We start from the raw sequence: 19,954 nt of genomic DNA, 5'->3' as shown, positions 1-19,954 counted from the left end.
CACCAAAGGTTCACCCGGCAGTCTAGGTGATGGGATGCATCGAGCTGGGTTCCACTGTGGGTTCTGACATGTGCGTGTACATGTGTGTGTGGAGACAGCTCCACACACAAGAGGCTGACCGCCTCCAGGAAGCCAGCAGAAGATTCTGCTGTGAATTCCTGCCGACGTCATGCTGATGGCCGAGCCTCCACCGGATTCTCTCTCCCCGCCCCCCCTTCACCATTTCTAAAGTAGCCCTCCCAAATTCTAGAGCGCCCCCCCCCCACAGCTGGTGGACCAGCAACTCCTGTGCAGACGGGGAGGCAAGGACAAAAACACCGACACTGAAATTAAAATTGCAGACAAGATGCGGTTGGTATCATTCCTTTTATTGAGTAATTACCACTCTACACCGTATCAGTCACGTTTGCACTAGGCACGTCTGATCCACACCCCTCACACGCAGTGTTTACCTGCTGGGCAATTGTAGCCCACCCCGTACCCCCACCGCCGCCGTTATCGAGATTCAGTCATGCAGACCCGTTAAGGTTTGAAAGTTCAAGGGAAGACGCCCTTCTGAGTGAGATCAGCAAAGCATTCATCACTGACCCACTTAATTTGGCAAAGGAAAGAAACACGGAAACAGCTGCTGCTGCGGACTTTAAATTAACCCACAGACCAGAAGGATTTCTAAATTTCCAGACGCTAAAACCCTTCGGCGCCTGCGATATTCATCGCCCCCTCAAAGCAATCGGACCAATATTGAGAACATTGACAAACAGCAAACTCTCTAACCTGCTCCAAAAAAATTCCTGACGGAGAGACTCCCTCTTTAAAAGGAGTCCCTGACAGAGAGACTCCCTCTTTAAAAGGGGTCCCTGACGGAGAGACCCCCTCTTTAAAAGGGGGTCCCTGACGGAGAGACTCCCTCTTTAAAAGGGGTCCCTGACAGAGAGACTCCCTCTTTAAAAGGGGTCCCTGACGGAGAGTCTCCCTCTTTAAAAGGAGTCCCTGACGGAGAGACTCGCTCTTTAAAAGGGGTCCCTGACGGAGAGACTCTCTCTTTAAAAGGAGTCCCTGACAGAGAGACTCCCTCTTTAAAAGGGGTCCCTGACGGAGAGACCCCTCTTTAAAAGGGGTCCCTGACGGAGAGACTCCCTCTTTAAAAGGGCTCCCTGACGGAGAGACTCTCTCTTTAAAAGGGGTCCCTGACGGAGAGACTCCCTCTTTAAAAGGGGTCCCTGACGGAGAGACTCCCTCTTTAAAAGGGGTCCCTGACGGAGAGACTCCCTCGTTAAAAGGGGTCCCTGACGGAGAGACTCCCTCTTTAAAAGGGGTCCCTGACGGAGAGACTCCCTCTTTAAAAGGGGTCCCTGACGGAGAGACTCCCTCTTTAAAAGGGGTCCCTGACGGAGAGACCCCCTCTTTAAAAGGGGTCCCTGACGGAGAGACTCCCTCTTTAAAAGGGGTCCCTGACGGAGAGACTCCCTCTTTAAAAGGGGTCCCTGACGGAGAGACCTTCCTACAAGACACAAGGATTAGCTGTTGGAATGAGAGTTCTCCAGACCCTCACTATTCCCCTCCGCCTCTCCCGGTCAGCCTCTGTCGCTGGGTATGGCTGTACTCAAGCTTCTAGTGATGTCCGTTTGTGCCCAGCGCTCCGGAGGTTTCATCATCGGAGGGGAAGCTGTCCCAGTTCAGGAAGTAGATATTTCCCGAGGAGTCCCCGCAGACCCCCATCCCAGGGATAACTGGATTCACCTCCAGGCACAGCACAGGAGCCTGGCAGGGAAAGAGACCCACCTGGGAAAGAGTCACAAAACGTGGGTTAGAGACAGATAGCAAGAGAGGTGATGGTGAAAGAGGAGGGGGGTGGGCGGAGGGAGGCAGAGGGGTGGGCGGAGGGTGGGTAGGGGAGGGCGGAGGGTGGGGAGGGGAAGGCGGAGGGCGGGGAGGGGAGGACGGAGGGGGGAGGACAGGACGGAGGGGGGGAGGGGAGACAGAGTGGGGGGGGAGAAGAGACAGAGTGGGGGGGGAGAAGAGACAGAGTGGGGGGGAGAAGAGACAGAGTGGGGGGGAGAAGAGACAGAGTGGGGGGGAGAAGAGACAGAGTGGGGGGGGAGAAGAGACAGAGTGGGGGGGGAGAAGAGACAGAGTGGGGGGGGAGAAGAGACAGAGTGGGGGGGGAGAAGAGACAGAGTGGGGGGGGAGAAGAGACAGAGTGGGGGGGGGGAGAAGAGACAGAGTGGGGGGGGAGAAGAGACAGAGTGGGGGGGGGGAGAAGAGACAGAGTGGGGGGGGGGAAGAGACAGAGTGGGGGGGGGGAAGTGACAGAGTGGGGGGGGGAGAAGAGACAGAGTGGGGGGGGGAGAAGAGACAGAGTGGGGGGGAGAAGAGACAGAGTGGGGGGGGGGAAGTGACAGAGTGGGGGGGGGGAAGTGACAGAGTGGGGGGGGGGAAGTGACAGAGTGGGGGGGAAGAGACAGAGTGGGGGGGGAGAGACAGAGTGGGGGGGAGAGACAGAGTGGGGGGGGGAGAGACAGAGTGGGGGGGGGAGAGACAGAGTGGGGGGGGGGGAGACAGAGTGGGGGGGGGAGACAGAGTGGGGGGGGGGAGACAGAGTGGGGGGGGGAGACAGAGTGGGGGGGGGAGACAGAGTGGGGGGGGGGAGACAGAGTGGGGGGGGGGAGACAGAGTGGGGGGGGGGAGACAGAGTGGGGGGGGGGAGACAGAGTGGGGGGGGGGAGACAGAGTGGGGGGGGGGAGACAGAGTGGGGGGGGAGACAGAGTGGGGGGGGGGAGACAGAGTGGGGGGGGAGACAGAGTGGGGGGGGGAGACAGAGTGGGGGGGGGAGACAGAGTGGGGGGGGGGAAGACAAGAGTGGGGGGGGGAGACAGGGGGGGGGGGAGACAGAGTGGGGGGGGGAGACAGAGTGGGGGGGGGGAGACAGAGTGGGGGGGGGAGACAGAGTGGGGGGGGGAGACAGAGTGGGGGGGGGAGACAGAGTGGGGGGGGGGGGAGAGACAGAGTGGGAGTGTTTACCTGCTTCAGTGACGCTCGATTCCACAGACGCACAGTGCGGTCATACGACGCTGTCACGATCAGGTCCTTGGTGTCGGACACTGCAGTCACCCTGTCAGAGTGAACCTGCAGCAGGAACATGGAGCAGAAATATTTGCAATGTTAGAATGATTTAAAAAAAAATTTTTTTATTTTTTTTAATGCATTTCATTACAATCATGCATCAAAACAGGTTACAGAGCGATGTACGGTGGTGCAGTGGTTAGCAATGCTGCCTCACGGCGCCGAGGTCCCAGGTTCGATCCCGGCTCTGGGTCACTGTCCGTGTGGACTTTGCACATTCTCCCCGTGTCTGCGTGGGTTTCGCCCCCACAACCCAAAGATGTGCAGGTTAGGTGGATTGGCCAAGCTAAATTGCTCCTTAATTGGAAAAAGTTGGTTTACAGGTGCAACAGGTGATTAAGAAGGCAAATGGAATTTTGTCCTTCATTGCTAGAGGGATGGGGTTTAAGACTAGGGAGGTTATGCTGCAATTGTATAAGGTGTTAGTGAGGCCACACCTGGAGTATTGTGTTCAGTTTTGGTCTCCTTACTTGAGAAAGGACATATTGGCACTGGAGGGTGTGCAGAGGAGATTCACTAGGTTAATCCCAGAGCTGAATGGGTTGAATTACAAGGAGAGGTTGAGTAGACTGGGACTGTACTCGGAATTTAGAAGGATGCGGGGAGATCTTATAGAAACATATAAAATTATGAAGGGAATAGATGCGGGCAGGTTGTTTCCACTGGCGGGTGAAAGCAGAACTAGGGGGCATAGTCTCAAAATAAGGGGAAGTAAATTTAGGACTGAGTTTAGGAGGAACTTCTTCACCCAAAGGTTTGTGAATCTGTGGAATTCCCTGCCCAGTGAAGCAGTAGAGGCTCCTTCATTAAATGTTTTTAAGATAAAGATAGATAATTTTTTGAAGAATAAAAGGGCCACTGTTTTGGGGCCATTGCGGTTTGTCATTTTTATAAATGACCTGGAGGAGGGCGTAGAAGGATTGGTGAGTAAATTTGCAGATGACACTAAAGTCGGTGGAGTTGTGGACAGTGCGGAAGGATGTTACAAGTTACAGAGGAGGTTAAGAGGTGACTTAATAGAGGCATACAAGATGATCAGAGGATTGGATAGGGTGGACAGTGAGAGCTTTTTTCCTCGGATGGTGATGTCTAGCACGAGGGGACATAGCTTTAAATTGAGGGGAGATAGATATAAGACAGATGTCAGAGGTAGGTTCTTTACTCAGAGAGTAGTAAGGGCGTGGAATGCCCTGCCTGCAACAGTAGTGGACTCGCCAACATTAAGGGCATTTAAATGGTCATTGGATAGACATATGGATGATAAGGGAATAGTGTAGATGGGCTTTAGAGTGGTTTCACAGGGGATAGATACAGAGTAAAGCTCCCTCTACACTGTCCCCATCAAACACTCCCAGGACAGGTACAGCACGGGGTTAGATACAGAGTAAAGCTCCCTCTACACGGTCCCCATCAAACACTCCCAGGACAGGTACAGCACGGGGTTAGATACAGAGTAAAGCTCCCTCTACACTGTCCCCATCAAACACTCCCAGGACAGGTACAGCACGGGGTTAGATACAGAGTAAAGCTCCCTCTACACTGTCCCCGTCAAACACTCCCAGGACAGGTACAGCACGGGGTTAGATACAGAGTAAAGCTCCCTCGACACTGTCCCCATCAAACACTCCCAGGACAGGGACAGCACGGGGTTAGATACAGAGTAAAGCTCCCTCTACACGGTCCCCATCAAACACTCCCAGGACAGGTACAACACGGGGTTAGATCCAGAGTAAAACTCCCTTTGTGTTTACCTGTTTGTGGGTCCACGTCATTAGCTCCTCGTTACGTTGCTCGCTTGTCTCGTCCGTTGGTGCAACGGTGGGATCCCAAACTGAGCGCCACAGGGATCCGCGGGAGTCCGCACAGAGGATGGAATGAGCTGAAGGGAGAGATGGGGGGGAAATCCCATTAATTGCACCATGAACATGGGCTAGAGGCACTCCGCATAATGTGCAACTCACTGGATGCTGGGGCAGCGGGGGAGACCCATTCAACAGTCGCTCTCGGAGAGAAAAACTCATTGAAGGTCCACAACGGGGGTGCGGTGGCGAAAGAGCAAAGGTTTTCTGTGGGACCCGAGGCCCAGGTATGACTTCAATATGACTGAAAACAGGGACATCTCGCCAAAGCTTTTCGTTTTGCACGCATCAGGACAGACCCAAGAATACCAACTTTCGAACTCTCACAACAATTTGTACTGCTGGGGAAAAGGGCAGCCGTTTGGTCAGCAAGCCGACGCTGATTGGCCGCCACGTTGCCATGGAGGTAGCAACGGGGAGCTAGCGGTTCCCCACACTCCTGGGTAATCCTGAAATGACGCGGGGCTTGAACATATTCCTGTGGAACAGCCCCGAATGCGGCAATTGTGACACCAACACCAGATTTACCACAGCTCGTCATTTGCGATTGCCACAAGTGCCGTCTGCTCGACCACAGTGACCATTCTCCGCAAACAAAAGGAATGCGATCAAGTCTTGTGCCTTTTGCTATTCAGCCTGTCGCCTCCGTCCTTTCAGGCGGCGCATTTCAGATCGCAGCCCTCCTGCCCTTTCCCCCTCTCCAACTCGATGTAAACCCCTCGTTATTTTCGAATGGCTGACTTAAATCTCCCCCTTAGCCTTCTCCGCACCGAGAGGATCAATCCCAGCAGCGCCATTCCTATCCACTCAGCGGAGATCCCCTCGTGCCCGGCCCTCCTCTCTCCCTACAAGACGTCCTTCCCGTTAAGTGCCGTGTGCGCCCACAATTGGACACATTACTCCAGCAGAGGCCTTTGCTGATCTGGCTGGGCCGCTGCTGGACCAGAGGGGAGGCCGTGGTGGTAGTCGTACTGCGGACGGGTAATCCAGAGACACAGGGCTTAGGTACAAATACAAATTTGAAATCGATAAACATTGGGAATTTAAAGTCTAGTCATTTTTTTTTTCTTTTTAATAAATTTAGAGTACCCAATTCATTTTTTCCAATTAAGGGGCAATTTAGTGCGGCCAATCCACCTACCCTGCACATCTTTGGGTTGTGGGGGCAAGACCCACGCAGACACGGGGAGAATGTGCAAACTCCACACGGACAGTGACCCAGGGCCGGGATTCGAACCTGGGACCTCAGCGCCGTGAGGCAGCAGTGCTAACCCACTGCGTCACCGTGCCGCCCCCTTCAAGTCGAGTCAGGACCATACACCCATAATCGATGGTCGTAAAAACCCATCATCGTCACCAACGCCCTTTTGGGAGGGAAATCTGCCGCCCTTACCCAGTCTGGCCTACACGTGACTCCAGGCCCACAGCAATGTGGTTAACTCGGAAAATGCCCTCCGAGATGGCCGAGCGAGCCACTCAGCTCATGGGCAATTAGGGATGGGCAACAATTGTTGAACCCAGCCGTTATCTTGACTCGTTTTTATTTATTTTTTTAAATTGAATCCATTTTCGCTTGGCAATTTTGACCGCTTAAATTTCCCAGCGGGCCATTCTCTCTCTGTTCAAAGCCATCAGGTCCAGCCTGCAAGATTTCCCAGAGGGGGTGGGCAAAACATAAGTTCGACAGAAGGTCTGAACCTGCCCTGTTCAATTGCAACAAAACAAAAGGTTCTGCCGGTCAATCAGACCACCCTGCATGTTCGTATTGGAATTGAGTTGCATCATTTGTGGGATGTGGGGCGTCGCGAGCAGTTGTTGCTCATACCCAATTGCTCCTCGAGAAGGTGGTGGGTGAGCCGCTGTCTTGAACCCGCTGCAAGAAAACAGAGGTGCTCCAGATCGATCAGGTCTCACCGCATATTTGCATCTGAATTGAGTCACTTTGCACGCGGGAGGAGTCGAGGGCTGGAAGCAGTGACCAGTAAAGGAAGGGGTTAAGTTTCGGCTAGAGGGTACTGGAGTCGTTCAGTTTTTTCAAATTCATTTACGGGATGTGGGGCGCCGCTGGTCAGGCCAGCATTTATTGCCCATCCCTAGTTGCCCTTCAGAAGGTGGTGGTGGTGGGTGAGTTGCCTTCTTGAACCCCCTGCGGTCCTCGAGGTGTAGGTACACCCGCCGTGCTATTAGGGAGGGAGTTCCAGGATGTTGCCCCAGCGACAGTGAAGGAACGGCCGATATATTTCCAAGTCGGGGTGGTGAGTGACTGGGAGGGGAACCTCCAGAGGATGGGGTTCCCAGGTATCTGCTGCTCTTGTCCTAGATATGGCCGTCGTGAAGGACTCAATTCAAATACGAACATGCGGTGAGATCTTTTTTTTAATAAACATTTTATTGAGGTATTTTTGGTAGAGTTAATGAGGCAGTGGGGAAGGGAACACTGACAAAGGAGAGTATTTGCAGGCACGGAGATGGGTTGAAGTGTGTATACTTCAACGCAAGAAGCATCAGGAATAAGGTGGGTGAACTTAAGGCATGGATCGGTACTTGGGACTACGATGTGGTGGCCATCACGGAAACTTGGATAGAAGAGGGGCAGAAATGGTTGTTGGAGGTCCCTGGTTATAGATGTTTCAATAAGATTAGGGAGGGTGGTAAAAGAGGTGGGGGGGTGGCATTATTAATTAGAGATAGTATAACAGCTGCAGAAAGGCAGTTCGAGGAGTATCAGCCTATTGAGGTAGTATGGGTTGAAGTCAGAAATAGGAAAGGAGCAGTCACCTTGTTAGGAGTTTTCTATAGGCCCCCCAATAGTAGCAGAGATGTGGAGGAACAGATTGGGAAACAGATTTTGGAAAGGTGCAGAAGTCATAGGGTAGTAGTCATGGGCGACTTTAACTTCCCAAATATTGAGTGGAAACTCTTTAGATCAAATAGTTTGGATGGGGTGGTGTTTGTGCAGTGTGTCCAGGAAGCTTTTCTAACACAGTATGTAGATTGTCCAACCAGAGGAGGGGCAATATTGGATTTAGTACTGGGTAATGAACCAGGGCAAGTGATAGATTTGTTAGTGGGGGAGCATTTTGGAGATAGTGACCACAATTCTGTGACTTTCACTTTAGTAATGGAGAGGGATAGGTACGTGCAACAGGGCAAGGTTTACAATTGGGGGAAGGGTAAATACGATGTTGTCAGACAAGAATTGAAGTGCATAAGTTGGGAACATAGGCTGGCAGGGAAGGACACAAGTGAAATGTGGAACTTGTTCAAGGAACAGGTGCTACGTGTCCTTGATATGTATGTCCCTGTCAGGCAGGGAAGAGATGGTCGAGTGAGGGAACCATGGTTGACAAGAGAGGTTGAATGTCTTGTTAAGAGGAAAAAGGTGACTTATGTAAGGCTGAGGAAACAAGGTTCAGACAGGGCATTGGAGGGATACAAGATAGCCAGGAGGGAACTGAAGAAAGGGATTAGGAGAGCTAAGAGAGGGCATGAACAATCTTTGGCGGGTAGGATCAAGGAAAACCCCAAGGCCTTTTACACATATGTGAGAAATATGAGAATGACTAGAGCGAGGGTAGGTCCGATCAAGGACAGTAGCGGGAGATTGTGTATTGAGTCTGAAGAGATAGGCGAGGTCTTGAATGAGTACTTTTCTTCTGTATTTACAAATGAGAGGGGCGATATTGTTGGAGAGGACAGTGTGAAACAGATTGGTAAGCTCGAGGAAATACTTGTTAGGAAGGAAGATGTGTTGGGCATTTTGAAAAACTTGAGGATAGACAAGTCCCCCGGGCCTGACGGGATATATCCAAGGATTCTATGGGAAGCAAGAGATGAAATTGCAGAGCCGTTGGCAATTATCTTTTCGTCCTCACTGTCAACAGGGGTGGTACCAGGGGATTGGAGAGTGGCGAATGTCGTGCCCCTGTTCAAAAAAGGAACTAGGGATAACCCTGGGAATTACAGGCCAGTTAGTCTTACTTCGGTGGTAGGCAAAGTAATGGAAAGGGTACTGAAGGATAGGATTTCTGAGCATCTGGAAAGACACTGCTTGATTAGGGATAGTCAGCACGGATTTGTGAGGGGTAGGTCTTGCCTTACAAATCTTATTGAATTCTTTGAGGAGGTGACCAAGCATGTGGATGAAGGTAAAGCAGTGGATGTAGTGTACATGGATTTTAGTAAGGCATTTGATAAAGTTCCCCATGGTAGGCTTCTGCACAAAGTAAGGAGGCATGGGATAGTGGGAAATTTGGCCAGTTGGATAACGAACTGGCTAACCGATAGAAGTCAGAGAGTGGTGGTGGATGGCAAATATTCAGCCTGGATCCCAGTTACCAGTGGTGTACCGCAGGGATCAGTTCTGGGTCCTCTGCTGTTTGTGATTTTCATTAATGACTTGGATGAGGGAGTTGAAGGGTGGGTCAGTAAATTTGCAGACGATACGAAGATTGGTGGAGTTGTGGATAGTAAGGAGGGCTGTTGTCGGCTGCAAAGAGACATAGATAGGATGCAGAGCTGGGCTGAGAAGTGGCAGATGGAGTTTAACCCTGAAAAGTGTGAGGTTGTCCATTTTGGAAGGACAAATATGAATGCGGAATACAGGGTTAACGGTAGAGTTCTTGGCATTGTGGAGGAGCAGAGAGACCTTGGGGTCTATGTTCATACATCTTTGAAAGTTGCCACTCAAGTGGATAGAGCTGTGAAGAAGGCCTATGGTGTGCTCGCGTTCATTAACAGAGGGATTGAATTTAAGAGCCGTGAGGTGATGATGCAGCTGTACAAAACTTTGGCCACATTTGGAGTACTGTGTACAGTTCTGGTCGCCTCATTTTAGGAAGGATGTGGAAGCTCTGGAAAAGGTGCAAAGAAGATTTACCAGGATGTTGCCTGGAATGGAGAGTAGGTCTTACGAGGAAAGGTTGAGGGTGCTAGGCCTTTTCTCATTAGAGCGGAGAAGGATGAGGGGCGACTTGATAGAGGTTTATAAGATGATCAGGGGAATAGATAGAGTAGACAGTCAGAGACTTTTTCCCCAGGTGGAACACACCATTACAAGGGGACATAAATTTAAGGTGAAAGGTGGAAGATATAGGAGGGATATCAGAGGTAGGTTCTTTACCCAGAGAGTAGTGGGGGCATGGAATGCACTGCCTGTGGAAGTAGTTGAGTCGGAAACATTAGTGACCTTCAAGCAGCTGTTGGATAGGTACATGGATTACGGGAAAATGATATAGTGTAGATTTATTTGTTCTTAAGGGCAGCACGGTAGCATTGTGGATAGCACAATTGCTTCACAGATCCATGGTCCCAGGTTCGATTTCGGCCTGGGTCATTGTCTGTGCGGAGTCTGCACGTCCTCCCCGTGTCTGCGTGGGTTTCCTCCGGGTGCTCCGGTTTCCTCCCACAGTCCAAAGATGTGCGGGTTAGGTGAATTGGCCAATGATAAATTGCCCTTAATGTCCAAATTGCCCTTGGTGTTGGGTGGAGGTGTTGAGTTTGGGTAGGGTGCTCTTTCCAAGAGCTGGTGCAGACTCAGGGGGCCGAATGGCCTCCTTCTGCACTGTAGATTCAATGATAATCTATGATTAATCTAGGACAAAGGTTCGGCACAACATCGTGGGCCGAAGGGCCTGTTCTGTGCTGTATTTTCTATGTTCTATGTTCTATGTTCTATTTAACAACAACAAAATAAACAATATACATGAAACCATAAACATAGTGCAAAAGCCGTTTACCTTTCGTACAGGACCCACCATTATTGCCCCCCTACTCTAATCTAAACTACTCGCCCCCCCCCCCCTCCCCCCCACCATCCCCCGTCTGCTGACGATTAATTTTCCGCAAAGAAGTCGATGAACGGCTGCCACCTCCGGGCGACCCCTAACATTGACCCTCTCAGGGCAGCAGGGTGGCCCAGTGGTTAGCACTGCTGCCTCACGGCGCCGAGGACCCGGGTTTGAATCCCGGCCCTGGGTCACTGTCCGTGTGGAGTTTGCACATTCTCCCCGTGTCTGCGTGAGTCTCATCCCCACAACCCAAAGATGCGCAGGGTAGGTGGATTGGCCACACTAAATTGCCCCTTAATTGGAAAAAATGAATTGGGTACTCTAAAGTTATGAAATAAAACATTGACCCTCTCAAGGCGAATTTAATTTTCTCCAAACAGAAAGCTCGCCATGTCCGATAGCCAGGTCTCCGACTTCGGGGGCTTTGAGTCCCTCTAAGCTAATAGTATCCATCTCCGGGCTACCGGGGAAGAAAAGGCCAGAACGTCTGCCTCTTTCTCCTCCTGGATTCCCGGGTCTTCCGACACCCCGAAAATCGCCAACTCTGGACTCAATGCCACCCTTATTTTTAACACCGTGGTCATGACTTCTGCAAACCCCTGCCAAAATCCCCTAAGCTTCGGACATGCCCAGAACACGTGGACATGGTTCACCGGTCCTCCCGCACATTTTGCGCACCTGTCTTCCACCCCAAAGAATCTGCTCATCTGGGCCACTGTCATGTGAGCGCGATGAACGACCTTGAATTGTATCAGGCTGAGCCTGACACATGTTGCGGACGCGTTGACTCTACTCAACCCGTCCGCCCATAGACCATCCTCTATCTCACCTCCCAGCTCCTCCTTCCACTTGCGCTTCAGCTCCTCAGTCGGCGTCTCCTCTGACCCCATAAGCTCCTTGTAAATGTCAGAGACGCTCCCTTCTCCTACCCACCCTCTGGAAACTACCCTGTCCTGAATCCCCCTTAGCGATAGGAGCGGGAAGGTTGGCACTTGTTTACGTAAGAAGTCCCGCACCTGCAGGTACCTGAATTTGTTTCCCCTCGCCAACCCAAACTTCTCCTCCAGCGGCCTCCTACTCAGAAAGCTCCCCTCTATAAACATATTCCCCATCCTCTCAATCCCTGCTCTCTGCCATATCCGGAACCCCTCATCCATACTTCCCGGGGCAAACCGGTGATTATCACAAATTGGGGCCCAGACCGATGCTAATGCAGTGAGATCTGATAGATCAGGAACCTTGCTGAGTTACTGCAGTGCATCTTGTAGATGGCGGACGGGCTTTGGTGAGGGAGGGGGGGGGAGGGTCAGGAAGTGAGTTACTCGCAGTAGGATTCCTGGCCTTTGACCTACCCTGGTCGCCAGAGTATTAAGTTTAGTTTCTGATCAATGGTAACCCCCATTCAGCTACAACCAGGCCGCCAGAGGGTGAGAGGTCGGCGTCTGATCCAATGACCCCCCCATCAGTTCCCCGATGACAGAAAAGTGGCCTCGCCTGGATTGGGAGGGTGGAGTGGGAGGTACGGACTCAATCTGGCCCAGTGCGCCAAGGGGCCTCTCCTTGAACCTGTGCTTGACGGACACTGCTCAGAGTCTTACCTCCTCCTGGCATTGTGCCAGATTCCTTCACCACGGTCAGCCACAGAAATGTGTCGCTCGTCTCCGGGCTGTACAAGCCCCAGGGGGTCACCTGGAACATGTTGCTGACTTGCAACAGCTCCGCATCCTGCTCCGGGTCCGTATCCAGTTTCTCCGACTCCACATCCTGCTCCGGGTCCGTATCCCGTTTCTCCGACTCCACATCCTGCTCCGGGTCCGTATCCCGTTTCTCCGACTCCACATCCTGCTCCGGGTCCGTATCCCGTTTCTCCGACTCCACATCCTGCTCCGGGTCAGTATCCCGTTTCTCCGACTCCACATCCTGCTCCGGGTCTGTATCCCGTTTCTCCGACTCCTGATTCTGCTCTGCATCCGGAATCGGCTCCCCATCCTGCTTCTCCGTCTCCCTCTCGGCTTCCGAATCGCAGTCTTCCCAACTTCTCTCCTGCTGTGGGACGGAACGTACACAATTCTTTTAGACGTATTTTACAAAAGCAGTCTCCTATCTCGCCTCCCCCCGCTGATGCTGATCACCTCCACCTCCACCCCCCCCCCCCCCCCCCCCCTCCACTCCAACAACCTCCCTCAGCGCCACTTTCCCGATCTGCATTTCTCTAGCCCCCGTGCCCAATGGAGGATGGCCTCATGAGGCCCAGTGGCAGAAATAGGCCCAGTGGGGTCTGCTCCGCCATTCAACTGGGCGGCACGGCGGTTAGCACTGCTGCCTCACAGCTCCAGGGTCCCAGGTTCGATTCCCGGCTTGGGTCACTGTCTGTGCGGAGTCTGCACGTCCTCCCCGTGTCTGCGTGGGTTTCCCCCGGGTGCTCCGGTTTCCTCCCACAGTCCAAAGACGTGCAGGTCAGGAGGGGTTACGGGGATAGGATGGAGGGGAGTGGGTCGAAGTGGGGTTCTCTTTCAGAGGGTGAGTGCAGACTTGATGGATCAAACGGCCTCATTCTGCACTTTAGGGACTCCATGAACTCGAGATAATAATCGTGATTGATCCGATGTGATAATCCCCAACTCCACTTTCCTGCCTTATCCCATTAAACCCTCGATTCCCTCACCGATTAAAAATCTGTCTGTCTCGGCCTTGAACGTACTTAACGGCCCAGCCTCTACAGCTCCCTGTGGGAAAGAATTCCACACATTCACCACCCTCCGAGAGGGGAAATTCCTCCTCATCTCTGTCTGAAACGGGGCGACACCCTCACTCTTTGAGATGATGGAGTCACAAAATATTTTTGCAGCGAACAAACTACTTTCCAAACCCAACGCTGTGTGGGGGAAACGCGGCGGCCATTTTGTCGTGCACGGCAAGATCCCACAAAACAGCCATTGTCCGCTTTCGCTCGGACAATTGGAAAATGCTTTTCCAAGATCTGAAGACGGACTTGGCCAGAGACAATGTATTGGTGATGGGATGGGAGGGGGAAGAGGGTGGGGAGGGGGAAAGAGGGCAAGGAGGGGGAAAGAGGGCGAGGAGGGGGAAAGAGGGCGAGGAGGGGGAAAGAGGGCGAGGAGGGGGAAAGAGGGCGAGGAGGGGGAAAGAGGGCGAGGAGGGGGAAAGAGGGCGAGGAGGGGGAAAGAGGGCGAGGAGGGGGAAGGAGAGCCGGCCAGAACAGGGGGTCTTTACCTCACTCGATGAGCTTTTGATTTTCTTTTCGAGGACGAGCAGCGAGGTGCATCGCGGACCATCGACGGCCAGCAAGGAGCCGTCACGCCTCTCGATAACCCGTGAGAAGAGGTAGCAGAGATAATCACTGGGAAAGGGAAAGGGGGGGGGAAAGTGAGTGACTGTACGGGGAGAATGGGGCAAGGCGAGGGGAGGTGGGAATGTGGGAAAAGGAGAGGCGAGAGGTGAAAGGGGGAGGGGTGGAGCTGAACCCTCTCCTTCCTTCAAACTCGCATGGACGCTCTGACCCCCGACCCCGCTCCACCTCACGTGGTCTCTTTTTCTCCAATTACCCCGACCTCTATAACCCTCGTAAACCTCTGCCAGCTATTCCCGGTCCCCCTCCTTTCTCGGAGTCTCCCACCTCTCCATCGCCCCTCTTCGGTCAGGGTCTTCTACCTCTCCATCGCTGTCCAGGGTCCCTCCTCTGTCAGGGTCTCCTACCTCTCCATCCTTGTCCAGGGCCCCTCCTCTGTCAGGGTCTTCTACCTCTCCTTGTCCAGGGTCCCTCCTCTGTCAGGGTCTCCTACCTCTCCATCGCTGTCCAGGGTCCCTCCTCTGTCAGGGTCTCCTACCTCTCCATCCTTGTCCAGGGTCCCTCCTCTGTCAGGGTCTCCTACCTCTCCATCCTTGTCCAGGGTCCCTCCTCTGTCAGGGTCTCCTACCTCTCCATCCTTGTCCAGGGTCCCTCCTCTGTCAGGGTCTCCTACCTCTCTCTCCTTGTCCAGGGTCCCCCCTCTGTCAGGGTCTCCTACCTCTGCATCGCTGTCCAGGGTCCCTCCTCTGTCAGGGTCTTCTACCTCTCCTTGTCCAGGGTCCCTCCTCTGTCAGGGTCTTCTACCTCCCCTTGTCCAGGGTCCCTCCTCTGTCAGGGTCTCCTACCTCTCTCTCCTTGTCCAGGGTCCCTCCTCTGTCAGGGTCTCCTACGTCTCCATCCTTGTCCAGGGTCCCTCCTCTGTCAGGGTCTTCTACCTCTCCATCGCTGTCCAGGGTCCCTCCTCTGTCAGGGTCTCCTACCTCTCCATCGCTGTCCAAGGTCCCTCCTCTGTCAGGGTCTCCTACCTCTCTCTCCTTGTCCAGGGTCCCTCCTCTGTCAGGGTCTCCTACCTCTCCATCCTTGTCCAGGGTCCCTCCTCTGTCAGGGTCTCCTACCTCTCTCTCCTTGTCCAGGGTCCCCCCTCTGTCAGGGTCTCCTACCTCTGCATCGCTGTCCAGGGTCCCTCCTCTGTCAGGGTCTTCTACCTCTCCTTGTCCAGGGTCCCTCCTCTGTCAGGGTCTTCTACCTCCCCTTGTCCAGGGTCCCTCCTCTGTCAGGGTCTCCTACCTCTCTCTCCTTGTCCAGGGTCCCTCCTCTGTCAGGGTCTCCTACGTCTCCATCCTTGTCCAGGGTCCCTCCTCTGTCAGGGTCTTCTACCTCTCCATCGCTGTCCAGGGTCCCTCCTCTGTCAGGGTCTCCTACCTCTCCATCGCTGTCCAAGGTCCCTCCTCTGTCAGGGTCTCCTACCTCTCTCTCCTTGTCCAGGGTCCCTCCTCTGTCAGGGTCTCCTACCTCTCCATCCTTGTCCAGGGTCCCTCCTCTGTCAGGGTCTCCTACCTCTCCATCCTTGTCCAGGGTCCCTCCTCTGTCAGGGTCTCCTACCTCTCCATCCTTGTCCAGGGTCCCTCCTCTGTCAGGGTCTCCTACCTCTCTCTCCTTGTCCAGGGTCCCCCCTCTGTCAGGGTCTCCTACCTCTGCATCGCTGTCCAGGGTCCCTCCTCTGTCAGGGTCTTCTACCTCTCCTTGTCCAGGGTCCCTCCTCTGTCAGGGTCTCCTACCTCTCCATCCTTGTCCAGGGTCCCTCCTCTGTCAGGGTCTCCTACCTCTCTCTCCTTGTCCAGGGTCCCCCCTCTGTCAGGGTCTCCTACCTCTGCATCGCTGTCCAGGGTCCCTCCTCTGTCAGGGTCTTCTACCTCTCCTTGTCCAGGGTCCCTCCTCTGTCAGGGTCTCCTACCCCTCCATCCTTGTCCAGGGTCCCTCCTCTGTCAGGGTCTCCTACCTCTCCATCGCTGTCCAGGGTCCCTCCTCTGTCAGGGTCTCCTACCTCTCCATCGCTGTCCAGGGTCCCTCCTCTGTCAGGGTCTCCTACCTCTCTCTCCTTGTCCAGGGTCCCTCCTCTGTCAGGGTCTTCTACCTCTCCTTGTCCAGGGTCCCTCCTCTGTCAGGGGTCGATTACCTACCTCTCCATCAATGTCCGTCGCCCCTCCTCTGGGCTCCAGGCGACAAGGTTTCCTTTCAGATCACCCACCAGGAGGCGGTCCTGCATTCGGAGCATGCTCATGTAGTAGGTGGGAAAATCCAGGGAGAACGTCGACTGGAGATGCATCCTGGAGGAGAGAGCACAGAGCAGGTGAAAGCTGGGGCAGCTGGCAATAGGGAGGTGGTGGGTGGGGGAAGATGGGGAAAGAGTGTAGAGGAAGAGAGACTGATGGTGAGAGGGAGGAGGGTAAGAGAGCGATTCATCAACCTCGGTACTACCACTGGGGAATTATTGCCTTTCCTCTCCCGACCACCGGCTTTTACAGACCCCACCCAGAAACCTTCCCTCCTGTGAGGGTTTAACCTTCCCTCCCTCACTGGGTCTCTCGTGTGGGTGAGGGTTTAGTGCCCCCCCCCTCGGTGGGTCTCGTGTCCCACTCAATGTTTGCACGTTTCTTACCGTACGGAGTGTTGGTGGGGACGGAGAGTCCAGATGGAGACCCTCTTATCAAATGATCCCACTGCAAAACCGTCCTCGGAGAAGAAGGCGACGGCGCTGATCTGATTGGTGTGCGCCTGTGAAAGGAGACAGAGCGTGAGTGAGAGGGAGCCACGAAACGAGATGGAGCGAGAGTGACGGGGCGAGAGAGAGAGAGAGAGAGGGAGACGGGGGGGAGGGAGACAGGGGGGGAGAGAGAGAGAGAGACAGGGGGAAAGAGAGAGAGAGAGCGAGAGAGACAGGGGGAGAGAGCGAGAGAGACAGGGGAGAGAGCGAGAGAGACAGGGGGAGAGAGCGAGAGAGACAGGGGGAGAGAGCGAGAGAGACAGGGGGAGAGAGCGAGAGAGACAGGGGGAGAGAGCGAGAGAGACAGGGGGAGAGAGCGAGAGAGACAGGGGGAGAGAGCGAGAGAGACAGGGGGAGAGAGCGAGAGAGACAGGGGGAGAGAGCGAGAGAGACAGGGGGAGAGAGCGAGAGAGACAGGGGGAGAGAGCGAGAGAGACAGGGGGAGAGAGCGAGAGAGACAGGGGGAAGAGAGCGAGAGAGACAGGGGGAAGAGAGCGAGAGAGACGGGGGAAGAGAGCGAGGGAGACGGGGGGAGAGAGCGAGGGAGACGGGGGAGAGAGCGAGGGAGACGGGGGGGAGAGAGCGAGGGGGACGGGGGGGAGAGAGCGAGGGGGACGGGGGGAGAGAGCGAGGGAGACGGGGGAGAGAGCGAGGGAGACGGGGGGAGAGAGCGAGGGAGACGGGGGGAGAGAGCGAGGGAGACGGGGGGAGAGAGCGAGGGAGACGGGGGGAGGGAGCGAGAGAGACGGGGGGAGCGAGAGAGACGGGGGGAGCGAGAGAGACGGGGGGAGCGAGAGAGACGGGGGGAGCGAGAGAGACGGGGGGAGCGAGAGAGACGGGGGGAGCGAGAGAGACGGGGGGAGCGAGAGAGACGGGGGGAGCGAGAGAGACGGGGGGAGCGAGAGAGACGGGGGAGCGAGAGAGACGCGGGGAGCGAGAGAGACGCGGGGAGCGAGAGAGACGCGGGGAGCGAGAGAGACGCGGGGAGCGAGAGAGACGCGGGGAGCGAGAGAGACGCGGGGAGCGAGAGAGACGCGGGGAGCGAGAGAGACGCGGGAGCGAGAGAGACGCGGGGAGCGAGAGAGACGCGGGGAGCGAGAGAGACGCGGGGAGCGAGAGAGACGCGGGGAGCGAGAGAGACGCGGGGAGCGAGAGAGACGCGGGGAGCGAGAGAGACGCGGGGAGCGAGAGAGACGCGGGGAGCGAGAGAGACGCGGGGAGCGAGAGAGACGCGGGGAGCGAGAGAGACACGGGGAGCGAGTATAAGAATTGGCAAGTCATGTTGCAGCTGTATAGAACTTTAGTTAGGCCACACTTGGAGTATAGTGTTCAATTCTGGTCGCCACACTACCAGAAGGATGTGGAGGCTTGAGAGAGGGTGCAGAAGAGATTTACCAGAATGTTGCCTGGTATGGAGGGCATAAGCTATGAGGAGCGATTGAATAAACTCGGTTTGTTCTCACTGGAACGAAGGAGGTTGAGGGGCGACCTGATAGAGGTATACAAAATTATGAGGGGCATAGACAGAGTGGATAGTCAGAGGCTTTTCCCCAGGGTAGAGGGGTCAATTACTAGGGGGCATAGGTTTAAGGTGAGAGGGGCAAGGTTTAGAGTAGATGTACGAGGCAAGTTTTTTACGCAGAGGGTAGTGGGTGCCTGGAACTCACTACCGGAGGAGGTAGTGGAAGCAGGGACGATAGGGACATTTAAGGGGCATCTTGACAAATATATGAATAGGATGGGAATAGAAGGATACGGACCCAGGAAGTGTAGAAGATTGTAGTTTAGTCGGGCAGTATGGTCGGCACGGGCTTGGAGGGCCGAAGGGCCTGTTCCTGTGCTGTACATTTCTTTGTTCTTTGAGAGAGACACGGGGAGCGAGAGAGAGAGAGAGAGAGAGAGACAAGGGGAGAGAGAGAGACAAGGGGAGAGAGAGAGACACGGGGAGCGAGAGAGACACGGGGAGCGAGAGAGAGACAAGGGGAGAGAGAGAGAGAGAGAGAGACACGGGGAGCGAGAGAGAGACACGGGGAGCGAGAGAGAGACACGGGGAGCGAGAGAGAGACACGGGGAGCGAGAGAGAGACAAGGGGAGAGAGAGAGAGAGAGAGACACGGGAGCGAGAGAGAGACACGGAGCGAGAGAGAGACACGGGGAGCGAGAGAGAGACACGGGGAGCGAGAGAGAGACACGGGGAGCGAGAGAGAGACACGGGGAGCGAGAGAGAGACACGGGGAGCGAGAGAGAGACACGGGGAGCGAGAGAGAGACACGGGGAGCGAGAGAGAGACACGGGGAGCGAGAGAGAGACACGGGGAGCGAGAGAGAGACACGGGGAGCGAGAGAGAGACACGGGAGCGAGAGAGAGCCACGGGGAGCGAGAGAGAGCCACGGGGAGCGAGAGAGAGCCACGGGGAGCGAGAGAGAGCCACGGGGAGCGAGAGAGAGCCACGGGGAGCGAGAGAGAGCCACGGGGAGCGAGAGAGAGCCACGGGGAGCGAGAGAGAGCCACGGGGAGCGAGAGAGAGCCACGGGGAGCGAGAGAGAGCCACGGGGAGCGAGAGAGAGCCACGGGGAGCGAGAGAGAGCCACGGGGAGCGAGAGAGAGCCACGGGGAGCGAGAGAGAGCCACGGGGAGCGAGAGAGAGCCACGGGGAGCGAGAGAGAGCCACGGGGAGCGAGAGAGAGCCACGGGGAGCGAGAGAGAGCCACGGGGAGCGAGAGAGAGCCACGGGGAGCGAGAGAGAGCCACGGGGAGCGAGAGAGAGCCACGGGGAGCGAGAGAGAGCCACGGGGAGCGAGAGAGAGCCACGGGGAGCGAGAGAGAGCCACGGGGAGCGAGAGAGAGCCACGGGGAGCGAGAGAGAGCCACGGGGAGCGAGAGAGAGCCACGGGAGCGAGAGAGAGCCACGGGGAGCGAGAGAGAGCCACGGGGAGCGAGAGAGAGCCACGGGGAGCGAGAGAGAGCCACGGGGAGCGAGAGAGAGCCACGGGGAGCGAGAGAGAGCCACGGGGAGCGAGAGAGAGCCACGGGGAGCGAGAGAGAGCCACGGGGAGCGAGAGAGAGCCACGGGGAGCGAGAGAGAGCCACGGGGAGCGAGAGAGAGCCA

General features: G+C 55.2%; 1 protein-coding gene across 1 annotated transcript in view; it reads right to left on the bottom strand.

The window, feature by feature from the left end:
* Window positions 1–351: 351 nt before the first annotated feature.
* The window catches only part of LOC140417922 (uncharacterized), a 54,709-nt gene continuing 35,106 nt past the window's right edge, over window positions 352–19,954 (bottom strand). Inside the window, exons 3-9 of the mRNA XM_072501354.1 lie at window positions 16,742–16,857; window positions 16,263–16,409; window positions 14,007–14,133; window positions 12,371–12,818; window positions 4,876–5,003; window positions 3,023–3,127; window positions 352–1,782 (exon numbers count right to left, since the gene is read on the bottom strand). Coding sequence (XP_072357455.1) covers window positions 1,612–1,782; window positions 3,023–3,127; window positions 4,876–5,003; window positions 12,371–12,818; window positions 14,007–14,133; window positions 16,263–16,409; window positions 16,742–16,857 — 1,242 coding nt within the window. The 3' untranslated portion in view covers window positions 352–1,611. The remainder of the gene's footprint in view (window positions 1,783–3,022; window positions 3,128–4,875; window positions 5,004–12,370; window positions 12,819–14,006; window positions 14,134–16,262; window positions 16,410–16,741; window positions 16,858–19,954) is intronic.

Source organism: Scyliorhinus torazame, chromosome 5 (genome assembly GCF_047496885.1).
Source record: "Scyliorhinus torazame isolate Kashiwa2021f chromosome 5, sScyTor2.1, whole genome shotgun sequence".
Taxonomy (NCBI): Eukaryota; Metazoa; Chordata; class Chondrichthyes; order Carcharhiniformes; family Scyliorhinidae; genus Scyliorhinus; species Scyliorhinus torazame.
The sequence above is the reverse complement of the archived record's forward strand: the minus strand, read 5'-3'. Positions and strand labels throughout refer to the sequence as shown.